Source organism: Nelumbo nucifera, chromosome 8 (assembly GCF_055504915.1).
Source record: "Nelumbo nucifera cultivar China Antique chromosome 8, China Antique-T2T, whole genome shotgun sequence".
Classification (NCBI taxonomy): Eukaryota; Viridiplantae; Streptophyta; class Magnoliopsida; order Proteales; family Nelumbonaceae; genus Nelumbo; species Nelumbo nucifera.
In genome coordinates, this window is record NC_142656.1 from 57,653,218 (window position 1) to 57,668,751 (window position 15,534).

The 15,534-nt window shown below is 34.4% G+C and overlaps 1 protein-coding gene across 2 annotated transcripts; it reads left to right on the forward strand.

Annotated features, from left to right (window-relative positions):
• The first annotated feature begins 845 nt into the window (after window positions 1–845).
• LOC104612652 (keratin-associated protein (DUF1218)) lies at window positions 846–4,723 on the forward strand. 2 transcript variants are annotated; one of them, XM_010280168.3, is made up of 4 exons: window positions 846–1,005; window positions 1,425–1,561; window positions 3,214–3,428; window positions 4,202–4,723. In XM_010280168.3, the coding sequence occupies exons 2-4, from the start codon at window positions 1,472–1,474 to the stop codon at window positions 4,488–4,490; spliced, it is 594 nt and encodes a 197-aa protein (XP_010278470.1). In that variant the 5' UTR covers window positions 846–1,005; window positions 1,425–1,471; the 3' UTR covers window positions 4,491–4,723. The 2 variants fall into 2 exon arrangements, with proteins under 2 accessions (XP_010278470.1, XP_010278471.1); XM_010280169.3 differs by having other exon boundaries at window positions 851–1,025.
• The last annotated feature ends 10,811 nt before the right edge of the window (window positions 4,724–15,534 follow it).

A 15,534-nucleotide genomic window follows, 5' to 3' on the forward strand; every position in this document is an offset into this window, starting at 1 on the left:
TGAAGGTTAAAATGGTAATATATCAACACCCGTTAGTCTCTTTAACGTCAAGTTAGAGTTTTAGACATTTTGAAAAGTTGTGGTGGGTTTTAAGAGAAATGCTGAAAACTTATGGTGAGTTTTAGACAATTTCCCATATCTAATTAATCGGATTTGGATTTGGATTTTATAATCTATATCTAATTCGACTCGTCCTATCTAATTAAAATCCGAATTCAGTTACATTATAATATTTATTGATTTTAATATATAAAATTTATATAATTATATTTGAAATTATAAAATATAACTTAATATATTATATTGCATATGAAATTATATATAAGAAATTTTGTATATTATATTTATATTAAATTTTTTAATTTTATGTATTAAAAAGAATAAATATAACTTCGATCCAAATCCGTTAGAATTTGAGTTTGAATCCGATATCTTCAAATCCTATTGGATTTCGGGTCAAATTTGGACGCCATTGTTCTAAATCCGATCCGGATCCTATACTCTTACATCCCTACTGATGAGAGGAAAAAAAAGAAAGTATGGGACCTTGACAAAACTCGTGATCTCGGTAGGTCTTTGACACGGACACCGCCTCTATCTAGTTTGATAGTTTCACGTTTTTAGTATTTACTGAATGTGCCCCTGCCCCACTATAAAATATTCCTTTAATCGAACGGTGTTAAAAAGATACTACATTACTACCATACAAAAAGTGGGTCCAGATCGTAATCGTACGATGAGGATCTCTTCACTCCTCATCATTCAATCAGTGCTCTAATTCTGAACAAGAACGAAGATTCTGTTAAAAACGTGAGTCCAAATTTTATTCGAGTTTGACTTCTTTTGTTAATAAAATAAACCCTAAAATAAAGATTCCTCCATTCTTCGTCGGTCTTCTCCATAAATATCGCTCCGCTCGCAAGTCTACCATTCAGTCTTGATCACTGTGAGGTGTGAGCCAAAGCCATTGTGTATTCAGATTCCTTCGTATCTATCTCCTCACGGGTAAGACTCAAGAGTCAAGAGTAAGACCTCTTCTCTTTTTATTCATTTCTTTTTATTATTGATTTATTATCAATTTGTCATGTATTCTGATTTTACAAAACAAGCAACAAGATGAAGAAGAAGAAATCTATTTTCTCCGTTGAATTTCTGCTTATTTTTATTATGTTGAAGGATATTTCTTTAACTCTTCCCTGCTTGTTTTTCTGTCTCCTCGTCTAAGTTTTGGAAGAGATCACTTTGTTGCTGAGTTCTGTCGTTTGATGTGAATGATTTCTTAGGGAGACTGTTGTCTTGACTCTTGATCTTAAAACAAATATATGCGTCATCTTTTGCAGTTTTTTTTCTTTCTTTTTAGTGTTTGATGCTTTATCTACCTTTTTTTTTCCTGATCTGCCAGTTTATGATGTTCTTGGCTGCAGATTGTTCTGTGCCGAGATTTTGAATTCTGTGCACTTTTCGCTGGAGAATGGCAATTCGGACTGCACATGTTTCTCTTACTGTGGCGGCCCTTGGCGTGCTCTCCTTCATACTTGGAATAATTGCAGAGAATAAAAAGGTTTTTTTTTTTTTCCTTTCAAAGTTTAGATATCAAGTAGAATGGAGTGAATACCTATAAATACAGTATTTTTTTTTCATTTATTACTTTGCACTTTTAATTCTACTGCTTTCTGTTATCTATGGCGGATTTGATCATCCTTTAAATCTTTAAGTAGTAGACCAAAGTTGATAGATGCAAGAAAAAATGTAAAATTTGTTGATAGTCTCAGATTTGCAAGCCCAAAAGTATAATATTTAGAATTGGGAAACGTCCACGAAAACAATTTTGAATATTGAAAAGTATTAAAATTAGAGGGGAAACAGAAATTTCTGTATTGATCTTTACATGTGGTGTTTGTTTTCTTTTTTATTTCATTATTTCATTATTTCATTTTCATTTTTTTTTGTTACAGTCGATAGCTCGATATATTTCTATACAAGGCTCTTTGAAAACTAGGTGCCTTATTTAATGGGGAGGGATGCCTGATCAAAATTCTATCCTCTGCACCTTTGCAAGCAGATCTGGCTATATAGTGTGCTACCATATTGGGGTGCATTCCAATACATGAACTAGGCAAAGGCCACTGCACTTGGACACCTCCAAACTTTTTCCTCTACTTGCTTATCTAATATACTTGATGATTTTGCACGATTCCACCAGCAGGTTCTCTTATATCTGAAAGTACAGCTGTATCGTCAGTGTCAAGCTTGAACCATCCTTATGAGTTGGGATTGAAAGGATAAAATAAGGAATTTTGGTTTCTTCATTATTGCTGGTACTAGGTACCCAACATCTTTGCCTAGTGCTCGAAGGTGCATTCTGTGTTTAGCTTTCTATTTGGAAGCATATTAGGTTTCTGGGCATCTAAATTTGCCAACATATGTAAAACTTAGACAAATAGGGATGTCCATAAGATATCCACTTGTTTGCCTGGGCTACCAGCAAAGATTGTCTGGTATATAGGCTTAAAATCTTCAATCCTCTATAAGCTGGGAGTCAAAGTATTATTGCTGTGTATTATGATTACTAGGGAATCAAGTTCATTGGCTGATGAACTAGAAAAAATGGGTGTCCACAAATATTCTATGTATATTGAAAATTATTTGGCGGTGTAGTATCTGAGCCAGATCCCCTCTTTGCTGATATAGATTGTCTCATGTACTTTGTTTTTTTTTATCTTTAATATAATCTTTTAGTTATCTTCTTTGAAAAAAAAGGAGCATTAAGGACATTCATATTACTCCATTATATGCTTACTGTTTAAGAACATTTTGCAAGTCTTTGCTTTATCTTTCTTTAATGGCCCAAGAATTTAGCAAGAATTGTCAGTACATAAAATTAGGGCAACATAGAAAGATCTTCCTAATTTTCTTTTCCTTCTTTTATTAGTCAAAGAAATCCATGCTTGTAAATAAATACAATCAAATCATATTTGCTGAATAATACCTTAAGTACATTCTTCTTTTTTTTGGTAAAAATTCCAGAGATTTTTTTGGTAAATAAATACAATCAAATCTACTTCATTTTTCAGGGTTTTGAGTCTGTTAGTTTTTATGAGCTTGAGTATAAAATTTCCAGAGGTTTTATAATTTTGTTGTCTGCAACTGCTATCGTTGTCTGTTTGTGCTTTCTAACTTCTTAACTCGTAACTCTTTCTTGTTTCTTGCCAGCCTGCATCTGGAATTGCAATCCCGGGGAAAGATGTTGTTATTTGCAAATATCCATCTGACCCAACTGTGGCCTTGGGAAGCTTATCTGTTGTTGCTCTCTTTCTATGCACTTGTCTTGGATTAGTCTCTGTGTTTTACCCCTACAAAGGGAAATCTGTTCCAACGGAGGCTTTGTTTCGAAGCTCTTCCTTGGTTGTCTTCTTTACAATTGCAATGTAAGTTTATTCTCCTGGATCTCATTGATAAATTTCTGTTTATTTATTGAGCGTTTGAAACATCATCTTTCTATTTTATTATACCTATCCTTTTTTGTCCTTTCTCCTATACTTACTATAGAAAATTTCATATTTGCAATTAATTGCTTGTGAACTTGTGGGCGATTAAATATAATCTACATTAAACAACTGTTTCCCTTTTGATAATTTATAGCCTAGGTTGATTTTTTTGAGTTTCTGGAGCATTATGTAGTATTCAGAACAGTGTGATTGACAATGTCCACAAATCCAGTTTCTTCATTTTATAAAAAGTAAGTGGAAACCTTGCATAGATTGGAACAATTAACCAAACCAACTACTTTTGAAGTTTTGTCAAAATTTCTTCCAGTAGGATATAACTACTTGTGCTAATTGTCTCCTTACCATCTGGTTTTTACGGCACAGGGAATTCAACTGTATACATGTATCCCCTCTCTTTCTCCTGTTAGAAGGTATAACATAAAGAAAACTACCCTGAACATGTACCTGTCAACCCATGTCCACTTTATCCAGAACCAAGGTTTGCACATGACCCAGGTTCACTGTACCTACCAGAACTGTGGATCTAATAGCAAAGCATGATGATTTGACAAAGATGAAGGACGATCCACTTAGATGTTGATGATAAAATGCCCCAGGCATTAACTGTGTTAAATGTATGGAACAATGCGTATTAATTTGTTTATAGTTTTTATTGTTTCTGAAGTATTTATTTTATTCACTGGTGAAACCAGTGGAGTGTCTGTTTTAGCAGAAGGGATGATGATGTGGGCTTCAATCACTGAAGGCCTTCACCTTGCCCGGAACGTGCATCACAACCTAGAGACAGGTTGCCCCACAGCCAAAACTGGTCTTTTTGGTGGTGCTGCTTTTCTGGCCCTTGATGCTTCCCTCTTCTGGTTGATTTGCCAAATGCTGACACTGAATGCCAGAGCTGATTACCTTGAAGAAGAAGATCCTAAAGGTGAATATGGTCAGGTCCTTGCAACTGACTACAATGCAAATGGAAGGGCAGCGGTGTGAAGAATCTAGATAGAAAAACAAAATATGAATAGAAAGAAGACTTGCAATGCTATTACTCTACTTAAGTATAGTTTTACTTGGGCTCAATTATTGCATTTTTTATTTATTTATCATGAACATATTTGCATCATTCTGCATCTTATGGATTCATCACTTAGTTGACCTGTAAATATTGTTTATTGCAATTGTTCTCTTACACTTGGTATTGAACTTGTGTTTGGAATTATACTTTATCTACCTTGTATCCATGGTCTTTAGACTGGACGATGATGATGCGAAATCTAAACTCTCAAACATCTCGGTGTTTTGAGGGAAACTAATGCATAGCTGCTCTTATTATCAACCCACCTGATTTCGAAGAAGCAACACTTTATGCAGACTTGTCCCATTTTTGTTTTTTGGATTCTGAAGGCTGCGTTTGGAAGAGGTGTAAAATGTTACATTAAAAATACACTGATGATGTTTTACATTGAGCCTTAAATATATATGACCGTTGTATTTTGAAATTGATGTAAAAAGTTGTTTAAATTTTACATCGATAAAATTGATGTAGTTTTTACATCGATAAAATTGATGTAGTTTTTACATCGATTATTGATGTAAAACTTTAAATGTGATGAGGTTTTACATCTATCATCAACGTAAAACTACATTCCATCCAAACGCTCACAAAACTGAATCGGAGTGTAGTTTTACGTCGATAGTGATTACACTTTTTTACCAAACATGTACAAAAGTGATCCAATGTAAAATTTACATCGGTTCTTGATTTACACCGCATCCAAATACAGTTGAAGGGGGAAACCGGTCAATGGGATCGTGGTTCCAATTGATTGCTTTTCCCATATTTGTTTTTCACGTTCATGTAGGAACTATGGAAAAATAGCCATCCTAGTTTAGTGATACCTATCTCCACCTAGGGGAAAAATTGATAAGACATGTTGGGATAATTTTGTCCATTCAAACAATATTTTTTTATGGATAAAAGAGTTATTATATAATTTATCTTAGAATCAAGCGCACAAGTAACTTTACTTATCTAGGTAAGTGTATTTTAATTTAGGAAAAATTTCAGATTAGCACCCTGTATTTTGGGCCTAGTGTCACTTTGGTCCCCGAACTTCTAAATGTATCTAAACTTGCAAAACGTTTCAACTCAACACTTTCCTAAAAATGAATGGGGCTTAATGGAGAAAAAAAAGAAACCAATGTGAGAATTTTCTTATTATTGATCTATTAAGTAGGGCTGTTCATAAGAATGCCCAACCCGACCAAACCGATCAACCTGGACCGACTTAACCCGAGTCGGTCGGGTTTTCATCAGTACCGGTCAGTTTCGGGTTGGGCAAATATATAAACCGATATATCGGGTTGGTTTTGGTTTTCTTGTGTGAAAACCGAAACCAATCCGACCCGAACCAAACTAGTCTTCTACTAGTTCGGTAGTTCCTAGTTTGAGTAGTTTCCTACTTAATTATAACTAATATCTACTAGAACTAGAAGGCCCATTAGGCAATTATAATTAGAATAGGCAATCTATCATAGTTTCTAACTTTCTATAGTCTTTTACACCAAATAGGCAACCCATTAGGCAATTACAATTAGAATTCAATTAGGTGTCCTTTTGTACAGGAGCAAAACCGAAACCGACCCAAACCGACCAGGCTGGTTTGGCCTATCAATGGGTCGGTTTTGGTTTCCACCTCAAGTAACCCGACCAGGTCGGGTCGGTTGGGAAAACCCCAATAAACCAACCCAACCCGACCCGTGAACACCCCTACTATTAAGAGGACAAGAGTTCATTGGGGCAGTAGGCCAAATTCTTTTTCAGCACCTATATGAGAATTTTCTTATTGCTTTCTGAAAATAACTTCAGTTTACTAACATTGAAAATTAACCTTTTTTGTACCATTGCTTCTACTCTGCAAGCTGATCCAATTAAATGGGATAATTTGATTTGTTAAATTTTCAAATTTGAATCCAATCTTATATGTATGATTTATATCCAACTTGGATTGAATTTGGAATTGCAATCGGATGATATTAATTAGTATTAATAAATTAAATTAAGAATTATCAAAATATTATATATTACTAATTAAATGAACTAAATTGAAAATAATTTGTGTTAAACTTGAACGTATGACTTCAGTAAAAACATAACATCTAAACCAAATTTACTAATAGATACAACATAAATTTTAACTACATGTAAGCATAAATATTTAAGTTGAACAAAATCTGATCATATAAGGGTGAATCCAACTAAATTTGAATTTGAAAAAATAAATTTCGTTCAGCCCAATTACTTCACATTGATCAACTTTTGTTGCCATTGAAAAAGTGAAAGAACCTATACTAAGGCTATGTTTGGTTGCTGTGCAATTTTATTTGCATTAGTACAAATGCATGAGAGTGTACAAATTCTAGTTTAATTTTGTTTTGGGTTTTACTTTGTTCTGTTTCATGTTTTAATTTATTTCATCTGTACTACAATCAAACAAAATAAGCTAAATTTTGAAATAAAGATAGGCCAGAATTTTAAATTTACACTAAAATCATTTGCACTGTCATAGTTTTGCATCAATGTAAATTTATTTGTATTGCAACCAAATACAGCCTAAGGTTCAAATTATTGGAAATGCAAGGAACATCCAAGAAGTAATATTAAGGGATATATTGAGATACACTTTGGATATACATGGATATGGTGAAAAATTATGATACATTTGTAAAAACTCAAATTAAGTTTAAGAAGTTACATCAAAGACAGTGAATTTAGTTATTAAATGATCATAAATGACTTTACCAAAATAAAAAACTGATTATAAATGACACAAATATTAAGTATGTTTGGTATAACTTTCGTTTATTTACTAAATGTGTGTACTTGCTTTGTTTGCAAAATCGAGAAAAGTAATAACAAAACCGTTTATTGACAACTAGGTGCCACTAGGCACCATCATAATAGTGAATAAATGCCTAACCATTGGAGGAAGCGTTAAAATGAAGTTTCCCCAATTAGTGGACGTGCACATAAACCAAAACCAACTTTTACGAGTCTCTATGTGTACGAATCAACATGATGGGTTAAATGCTGAAGTGGTACCTATGTGGTAGTGTTTATTGAAAAATGCACACAGTTATCCAAACATACACTAAGAAAGATAGCACATACTCTAGTATGTCGTTTATGTGGGAAAAGGACTACAAAATAATTTATTTGCTAAAAGACAAAACAATAAATCATTCGGTTAGTCACTTCAGCTATCAACATATTGCCACTTATGGGTGTATGGATTACTCCCTTCTTTAGTGCTTTGCAACTAAGGCTCTGTTTGGTTGGAGTGCAAACACAAATACTTTTTAAAATGAACTCTTGGAGTTTGGCAAAATAGGATGCAATCCAAAATGTAAAAATGTAAGCGTTTGGATTATTAAGATGGATACAAATGCAAATATCCAATATACACATTGAACGAGACATTATAACAAGCTCTTCACTTTGCGCCAAAATGTGACCATATAACCATCAATAGGGCCGATAAAAGCCCAACAAGAGAACCTAAACTTGTTCAAATACTTTTTATTTCCCAACAAGGAAAGGCTCCATAACTTTAAAGAAAACCTGAATGAGTACTGATGGTGCGCAATCCGGTTGAGTCCTAGCTGTCAACGACCTTGCCTCTAACCGGAGCTACAGGGAGCCTGAAACAGAGAAGATGAGGAAGCTCCGGGGGGGAACCCGGTATGAATGCTCTGAAGCTCAAGTTAGAATTCTTAGGCAAGATGAAACCAGATGGTGCAAAGTTCGCATACCTTGTTCTTGGGGGTAGGGAACCTTTTATATCCACCTCGTGCACTCACTCCTAAGCTTTTGTCAGGTCGGGTACGATTAGCTCTGGTCTCCTGGCAGTTCGGGTGTCATCCCCTCTGTTGGACAGAACCGCCACTGCTCCCTTTTGTCGGAGCCGTCTCTACGACTGGCGATGACGGTGGCAGGTGGCGGTGGTAGGTGACCGTTGAAGTACGGCTGTCAAGCGTCAGATCCCAAGTCAGTCAGACGCGCCGCCCTTGGATACGGACCTCCTCGGTGTCAGGTATGGTACGCTTGTTCAGTTCGGCGTCTCGGAGGCGAAGTGCTGGAGTGGCGAACGAGGTGAAGTCTTGAGTTCGGATAGGGGAGTGTCCCGAACTGCCATGAGGCGGGCCACTTTGGGTCACTGCCTTGTGTGGCTTGGGGCCCAAGGGAGAGTTCGGGCTCCTCGTAGGGAGGTCGGGCTCCTCGTAGGGAGTTCGAGCTCTTAGTAGGGAGGTCGGGCTCCTCGTAGGGAGGTCGGGCTCCTCGTAGGGAGTTCAGGCTCCTCGAAGGGAGTTCGGACTGTTGGTTTCTTCCCTTTGGTGCTTGCGCCCTGGGTGCACTGTTGTGCCGAGCTATTTGCTTTTGTCACGTGGAGTGATTGCGAGGTCAGGCCAAATCTTCCTTCATCAAGTACTGGCATTTGAGATTTGCTACAAATACTTCTATGGGTTCTGAATGGGTACTCAAAGAAAGCCTAATTGTGATCAGTCAAAAGAATAGAAAACCTGGATTAGTTTGAGACATCTCCAATCCAACACCCATAAAAAATACATTACAAAAGGAATTTATTATTTGTTATTATTATCAACTACTTGTACATTATGTTGTGTAATTTTTGCACAGTTAATTCAGGCAAGTGTACCTTAGTCAAATGTGTATAATGATGAGATGAGTGTCGATCCCACAGAGACTAGATCACAATACCAAATCAATTTTAAACTAACATGAGTTAAATTCGTGAATTAATTGAGTGAATAAAAACTAAGAAGAATTAATGCAAATATAAAACTTAATAAAAACTAAATCAATGAATGAATGCCTATTCATTAAATCAAGGTTATATAATTGCCTATTCAATCCAACTCAAGACCAAAATTACCCTAAGGTATTTTAAAGTTATTTGCATGTGATGGTGGATTTCCCTAAATTAATTAGTAAGCTTTCTCAAGTCATGTTAATCCTTTATTAATCCAATTCTACCATCAAATTTCTAAGTGGTAGTCAAAAGGAAAAATAAGCATTAAGTTCTTCAGAATCCTCTAATCTTAGAAGGAGATTTGATTCACTAAGCTTCCTTGATTCCCACACATGAGCTAATCGTCTTTCGATATCATAGTCTAACATGCGATTTTTATTGCCTAGGGATCTAATTCATAGCAATCCTTTAGTCAGTCATGCATAAACCATCGAATCATTAAAAGGTTGGTCAATTCTTTTAAAGCATTAAGCACAGTAATAAAAAATTCCTCATGCAAATAATAATAAGATCTTGAATTGAATTAAACAAATAAGTATATAATCCTAAAATCAAAATCCATCTAAACCCTAACTAAGAGAATTTAGCTAGACATAATTAAATTCAACACACTAAAGAATCTTAAAGAAGAAACCCAGCAAAAACACATCAAGGAATGAGTAGAACAACAAGAAAACTTTAGCCTTTGACGGTAGAAGACAAATGCAGCAATTAAGCTTTCCTCCCTCTTAGATTCGGTTTCTTCCTCTCATTCTCTAGCATGTTGAAATTGCTTCTTCTTTTCTCTTCTGTCAAATTCTCTCTAAGAATGTGTCTTTGCATTGAGTCCATGGTCCTTTTTATAATTCAGCCCCCCTCCACTACCTCTCAATGCAAACTCCTAACTCAACACAAATTAGGTCTCCTTGTTTTGATCAAAGTTGAATTCCTATTTTTTCTACACTACCAACTATCAGACCCGAAACTTGTAGTTCAAATTTCACTTGGTTGGCAACGGAACTAGGGTGTGCAGTAAACACAAGAGTTGCATCCCTATCTCTTAGCTTTAATTAGCCATTTGAATCACCTCAATCAGAGTTATAGGTTGGAAGTTATGCCCAAGATACGGGAACAATATCAAAATAGGAAATTTTCCTTTTTTGTACATGCATATCAAATCCAGTTTCAATAGATTCTCTTCTTCATGGCCACATCATGGAACACCATTGCTGCATGGACTTTCCTCTATGATTGTCTTGATCAATTAAATCCAATTCTTCCTTAAAATTTCAAAATTAAGCTCCAAATCACATTGCAAGACAATTTCATCATAATTAGTGTAATACCACGCTAATTCTAAAAAACATTATTACCAAAATCATCAAGTTAAAAGTATGAAAATATGTATAAATATAGGCTTATCAAATATCCCCAAACTTAGCTTTTGATTGTCCTCGAGCAAAATATGAATAAAATCATACTTAAGCTTATAAATTGATCATGCTTTACCTATCTTGATTTTCAAAAGTATATGCCTCAAAGATTGCATATGGTATATGACTTAGAAAGCATTCAAAATACCAATCAAGAATTATCATAAATCTTATGCTAACAAAATCTCATCATGAATATTGAAGTGTGTGTATTTTGCCAATTTTCAAGTTTCATGCATGCTCCGTAGTTCAAATTATGCAAACCAATGGATCTTTGAAATTAATCCTTGAAATTTTTGGATCTTCCATAAACTTGTTTTTCATAGTCCTTCTCTACTAATATAGAAAATCATAAAACTTTAGATCAATAGGTCTTTCTTAAGCCTATAATGTGAGGCCTAGGTTGGGGCTAACAAAGAAAGGATAAGGAATTACAAAGCAAGAGAGCATTGAAGGATATGCACATATAAATATACTCTCCATATATCCCCATATTTCTTTTTTTCTTTTCACATGTATCACAACCCCCAAATTTATTTCTTTTGATTTTTTTGGGCAGTGAATAAACTTTTCAGAAAATAATTTTAGGCTTATGATATATTTTTGAAGCCTCTTTTCTATCTTTCCTTTTCAACACTTTTTTTTTTCATCTTCCTTTCTTTCATTCATCAACATCATTGTGCAGAATTAAGCTCTCTTGAAGGGGTAGATCATGGTTTTTTGGGTTTGACAGGTTAAGTACAATGAGTGTTAAAGAAAAGAATTCTAATGGTAACTAATCATATGCTTTGCATATGCCATTCTTTTGAAAAGGCTCAAAAGGGTAACTAATGATTGAAATATATCAATGTTGGCTTTAAAAGGCTCAAACAATCCAAAGATGGCCTAAATCATCTCTAAAGTAATATGTTGTTTAGGATTTCGCCTCAAAAGCTAATCAAACAAGTTCTAGAATATCACATAATGATCATAATGTTCCATATAACTCACATAATCATTTACTAAGTTGCACACAATTCACAAGATCATGGCGTAATATGCTCAAGAATTTCATCATTCATGATACAAAAGAATTAACACAAGAATCAATCAATCATCAAGATTAGCATTTATCTTTCTTTCTAAATCATATTCGGTTTCAATCAAGAATTTATCATAGGCTTTTAGTCATCAAGAAAAATTCAGCAATCACAAACTTAAGCTAATGCATATTTCAAAAATTTTTGGTGCAATCATATCATGCTCTCGGATTCACAAAAATTTTAATAATGAAATTGCAATCTTCTTCGCAAACTTAAATGTAACATTGTCATCAATGTTAAGTAAGTTAAAGAGCAAAAAGAAGAGAAAGAAACTTCCTTTTGAGTTGGTCTTGGTTTCGGTTGCACATGCTGAAATTTCCTATCCATAGACTTCAAAATCATAACCTACCTTTCATCAATCAAAAGGAAAGAAAAACGGCAATAGCAAGAGAAAGCAAAAATTAAAATAAAACTTAAAAGAAAATAAAGAAACATGAAACAACTAGAAATTATAAAGTGCATAAATATAAAATATAGTTCTAATTTATAGTCGTTAGCTTGACTCTGTTTCCATTTTCATGGATCCTTCAAGTGAATGGTGGATTTGAAAAAAGAATTATGTCCACCATCAATGTAAGGCTTCAATCTTTGCCCATTGACTTTGAAAGTCCCCTTAGTTTCATTACATACTTCAATTGCACCATAAGGAAAAACTTTAGTCACTATGTATGGACCACTCCATCTTGACCTTAGTTTGTCAGAGAAAAGCTTCAATCTAAAATTATAAAGAACTGTTTCCAACTGTGAACTCCTTTTTAATGTATGCATCATGTCATGCCTTGGTTCTTTCTTTATAAATTCTAGAATTCTCATAAGCTTGGTGCCACCATTCTTCAAGTTCATTCAATTGAATCTTTCTTTGTTCACTTGCAACTTGCAAATCAAAGTTAAGCAGTTACATGGCCCAATATGCTTTATGCTCTAATTCAACAGGAAGGTGATAAGTCTTACCAAACACCAACGTATAAGAAGACATTCCAATAGGTGTTCTGAAAGCTATCCTATAAGCCCAAAGTGCATCATCCAATTTCATTGACCAATCATTCTTAGACAAACTCACAGTCTTTTCTAAAATACTTTTCAATTTCCTATTTGAAATTTTCTATTTGCCCACTAGTTTGGGGATGATAGGAGGTAGCAATATTATGGGTAACACCATATTTAATTAATAAATTATCAAACTGTTTATTGCAAAAGTATTTACCTTCATCACTAATGATAGATCTCGGTGTACCAAATCTAGTAAAAATATTTTTTTTTCAAGAATTTAATTACAACATTAGCATCATTCGTGGGACATGCAATTGCTTCTACCCATTTACTCACATAATCAACAGCAACAAGTATATATTCATTATTGAAGGATTTTGGAAAAAGACCCATGAAATTAGTGCCCCAAACATAAAAAATATCACAAATAAGAATATTGTTTAGGGGTATCTCATTTTTCCTTAATATATTACCTATCCGTTGGCATCGATCACTAGAACTTACATAAGCATAAGCATCTTTGAATAAGGTAGGCCAATAAAATTCACTTTGTAAAACATTTGCCACCGTCTTGGAAGGCCCATGGTGTCCACTCACTTCTTTGTCATAACAAAAACTAAGTATACTCCGCACATCTTCCTTTGGTATGCATCTTCTCACCATGCCATCTGCACAAATCTTGTATAGATACAGTTCCTTCCAAAGATAATGCCTCAAATCAAATAATTTTTTTTTTCTTTTAATGAAATGAAATGTCAGGGGGTAATTCATTACCTACAAGAATAAGCAGAATCAATATACCACGGTTCATTATTATCATGTACAAAGCATAGTTTCTCATTAGGAAATTCATCATGCAAAGGGTGTTCATCCATACTCTCCACATACTCCCTGTCCAATTTAGACAAGTGATCTGCTACCATGTTTTCAATGCCTTTCTTGTCTTTTATTTCTAGGTTAAATTCTTGCAACAATAAAATCCATCTTAACAACTTAGGTTTTGCATCTTTTTTAGCAAGTAAATACTTCAATGTAGAATGGTCAATATAAACAATCACTTTAGACAAGATATGCATATGATTTTGACATAATTTGAGAGTAAAATGGGGAAAACATTTTGAGAACTCCCTTAGTTCCTTCTTGGAAGAATCTAGTATCATTAATCAGAGTTCTTATGTTTACACTCATCAATATAACGGGGTATCTAAGAGGAAAAATAGTCACTATTGGAGGTTTCAAGAAGGTTTTTGTTGACTATGTGTTGGGTCGAATGATTAAGTGTTGGTGGGCTTATTTATCAGTCTATGTTTTAGTTTTATAGTCTGTTATGGGCCTTTAGTTACTGGGCCTAAGTTTGATATATTTTGTATTGTCTAGGTGTCCTATCACTATCAGGGATAGGGGTGTCAACGGTATTCGAAAAATCCGATTTTGAATTCGACATTCGATAAATATCTAAATTCTATCAATTATTTAATTCTTATATATAATATATAAAATATTTTATATAATTTATATATATAATTATTAAGTTATATAATAATTTATATATTTATATACTTTTATATCAATAAAATATTCGTTTTATATATTTATTAATTATCTAAAATAATTAATTAAACAAACCCGAATCAATTCGAATATTCAAATATTTAATCAGATTCAAATTCGGATATTAATTTTCAATATTTGTCGGATATCGAATCGAATTCTGATATTGGATTTTCTAATCGGATTCGAATTCAGATATTGCCTTATCCGATTCGAATTTGATCCGTTTACACCCCTAATCAGGGGCGTTCTAGTATTTTGTTGTAATTTCTTAATGTTATTACATATATCAGTTTCTAGGGCTAGCTAATATCACATTGTCGCCCTTTCACTGATCTCTCTGCTCCTCTTCTCTTCTCTTCTTCCTCTTCTACTTGTCTACTTCAGTAGACATGGTATTAGAGCACCAATCAGCCTAATTGGTTACACTACTTTCTCCTTTTCTTCTCTCTTCCATCCGTTTTTCATCTCCTTTTCTTGGCTACTATGAAGAAGCCCTATGGTTGATTGTAGACTATAGAAAGGTCTGTGTCTAGGTTTCTCTTTGCGGGTAGGGACCAAAGAGAGTTCTCCCAGCCTGTTCATGCCCTGCTAGTTGTTCTGCAACAGTTAATAGCCATTCAACTACTAGAGAGATCTATGTAGAGCATATCTAGGAAGGAGGACTGAGTGGATAGTCCTAGTTGCTGTCTGGGAGTTATAGAATAGATCACAGAAAGTGTTTACAACCCAAGTTTGACTACAGGAAGTGGTGGATTTGTTTACAGAAGTTACTCTTAGTCCAAACCTGATTATAGGGAGTATTCCCAGTCCAGTTGCAGAAGGTTCTCTGCTACAGATTTGATTGTAGGGGTTGCTTTCAGTTTAGTGGTAAATTTTTCCTAATTGTAAAGCTTCTTCTAATATCCAATGGGTGTAGGAAGGACTCAAAAGTTACAGAAAATAAATCTCAACAGGGTAATTGACTGCTTTCAGCCCAATAACAGCTCCAACAGGTCTTAAACCTTGTCTTTCTCTTTAAGACTACAGTTGTAGGTTGCTATTAGAAGTATAACATGTCCACAATATCAAGAGAAGTGTCTTCTAAGGATAATAGGACTGGTGGAAGATCCTCAAACCTGGAAAATCCAAATCTGCATAGCCTGCAAATCACCAATGTATTGTTAGATGA